General features: G+C 42.4%; 1 protein-coding gene across 1 annotated transcript; it reads right to left on the minus strand.

The window, feature by feature from the left end:
* Nucleotides 1–526: 526 nt before the first annotated feature.
* Nucleotides 527–1,926, minus strand: LOC125040240 (actin-like). Its single transcript, XM_047634793.1, has one exon. It carries the CDS (start codon nucleotides 1,892–1,894, stop codon nucleotides 761–763), a length of 1,134 nt encoding a protein of 377 aa, XP_047490749.1. The 5' UTR covers nucleotides 1,895–1,926; the 3' UTR covers nucleotides 527–760.
* Nucleotides 1,927–2,500: the final 574 nt, after the last annotated feature.

Below are 2,500 nucleotides of genomic sequence, written 5' to 3' on the forward strand. Positions count from 1 at the left end.
ACGTGGAGGCCAATTCTAAAAGATTTACATGGAAGCCGATTATTGAAGATTTACTTTGAGGCCGATTATCGAAAATTTATGTGAGGCTGCCTTTTAAAGTTTTATATGAAGGGCGATTATTGAAGACATACATGAAAGGCTATTATCGAAGATTTACGTGGAGGCTGTTATTGAAGATTTACGGGGAGGCAGATTATCGAAGATTTACGTGGAGGGTGATTATTGAAGATTTACGTGGAGGCCGATTATTGGAGATTTGCATGGAAGCTGATATTGAAGATTTACGTTAAGGCTGGCTATTGAAGATTTTCGTGGATGCCACCACGTTCTGTATACCAATGCCTACATAAAAACATTCTATCCTTTTCCAACCGGTTTGTCAACATATCTATTCTTCAGTTTCTAACATTTTCCTCTGTTTTTAATGGTCGTCTCTCGTTTCCGTCCCAAAGGCCAGTTCAGAGTGATTTATTATAATTCTTAAAAATACGTATCTCTTTTAGGTAGGGTAATTACAATGTGGACATTTAACAATAGTATATGTCAATTTATTCTTCATTAGATATCATATTCATAATGGGTTCAATAAGATGTTACAGTAGTGAAATGTTTTTCATAATAACATTTCTCCATGTCCCTATGTGTATATTGTGTATATACATATTTTATAATTCCCTAACTAAAGTAGTTGTAAAAGGTAGGATAGATACCTTATGTTTTACTTATTTGTTTATTGATCTTATCATGAAAATATAATAATTTAGAAGCACTTGCGGTGAACGATGCCGGGGCCAGACTCGTCGTATTCATCCTTGGTGATCCACATGGACTGGAAGGTGGACAGAGAAGACAGAATGGAACCACCGATCCAGACGGAGTATTTACGCTCAGGAGGAGCAATGATCTTAATCTTGATGGTGGAAGGAGCAAGAGCAGTGATTTCCTTCTGCATGCGGTCAGCAATACCAGGGTACATGGTGGTACCACCAGACATGACGATGTTGGCGAACAGGTCCTTCCTGATGTCAATGTCGCACCTCATGATAGAGCTGTAAACAGTTTCCTGAACACCAGCAGATTCCATACCAAGGAAGGAAGGCTGGAACAAAGCCTCAGGGCAACGGAAACGCTCGTTACCGATGGTGATGACCTGACCGTCAGGAAGCTCGTAGGACTTGTCCAAGGAGGAGGAAGCAGCAGCAACATTCATCTCACTCTCGTAGTCAAGAGCGATGTAGCAAAGTTTCTCCTTGATGTCACGAACGATTTCACGTTCAGCGGTGGTGGTGAAGGAATAGCCACGCTCAGTCATGATCTTCATGAGGTAGTGGGTAAGGTCACGACCGGCAAGATCGAGACGGAGGATAGCATGAGGAAGAGCGAAACCTTCATAGACGGGGACAAAGTGAGTCACACCGTCACCAGAGTCGCAAACCTCACCAGTGGTACGACCAGAGGCGTAGAGGGAAAGCACGGCCTGGATGGTAATGTAAGTGGCAGGCACGGTGAAAGATTCGAACATGATCTGAGTCATCTTCTCACGGTTGGCCTTGGGGTTGAGGGGAGCTTCAGTGAGGAGAGTGGGGCACTCCTCAGGGGCAACACGGAGCTCATTGTAGAAGGTGTGGTACCAGATCTTCTCCATGTCGTCCCAGTTGGTGATGATACCGTGTTCAATGGGGTACTTGAGGGTGAGGATACCACGCTTGCTCTGGGCCTCATCACCGACGTAGGCGTCCTTCTGACCCATACCGACCATCACACCCTGGTGACGAGCACGGCCGACGATGGAGGGGAAGACGGCGCGAGGGGCGTCGTCTCCGGCGAAACCGGCCTTGACCATGCCGGAGCCATTGTCAACCACAAGGGCGGTCGCGTCCTCGTCGTCACACATGGTGGTGGTGCTTTATGGATGTAGACGTATCCTGAATAGGTGAAAGGTAATAGTGAAATTAACTTTATGTTCACGATGAAAACATTTGTTGGAAAATAATAGAGTACGTCCATTATCCATTGCTATCTGTCTATCTATGTATACACAGAAACACAAATACTGTATATATACATCTTCACATCCATCCTTCTACATACGTAAATATACGCAAACAGCCATACATATATGTATATATCTATAACCACCTATATATATGTGTATAGACATGAACAAATATATAACACTGTTACACGTACGCATATGAAATGGAAGACTGACTCAATAGGAACGGAACGTTTCGAACTCGACTAGAGTTTCTCCTGAGGAACTCCTCTATTTCGCTTCTATTGTTGCAGCGTTCCATTACATACACAGAGGTAATTGTTTGTATGAATGTCTATTTACATACACACACGGATATATGTATGTATATATACACACATATATGTAAATATATGTATACTTATAAAATATATATATGTAAATATTTATGTATATATATACATGAATGCATGCATGTGTGGTTATGTATTCTCTCCTTTTCTTTCTATCTTTCTATCTCTCCCT

The sequence above is a fragment of the Penaeus chinensis genome, chromosome 28 (genome assembly GCF_019202785.1).
Source record: "Penaeus chinensis breed Huanghai No. 1 chromosome 28, ASM1920278v2, whole genome shotgun sequence".
Lineage (NCBI taxonomy): Eukaryota > Metazoa > Arthropoda > Malacostraca > Decapoda > Penaeidae > Penaeus > Penaeus chinensis.

What these genes read in the sequence shown, in the direction of transcription:
- LOC125040240 (XM_047634793.1), bottom strand. Translation starts at nt 1,894, where the DNA reads ATGTGTGACGACGAGGACGCGACCGCCCTTGTGGTTGACAATGGCTCC.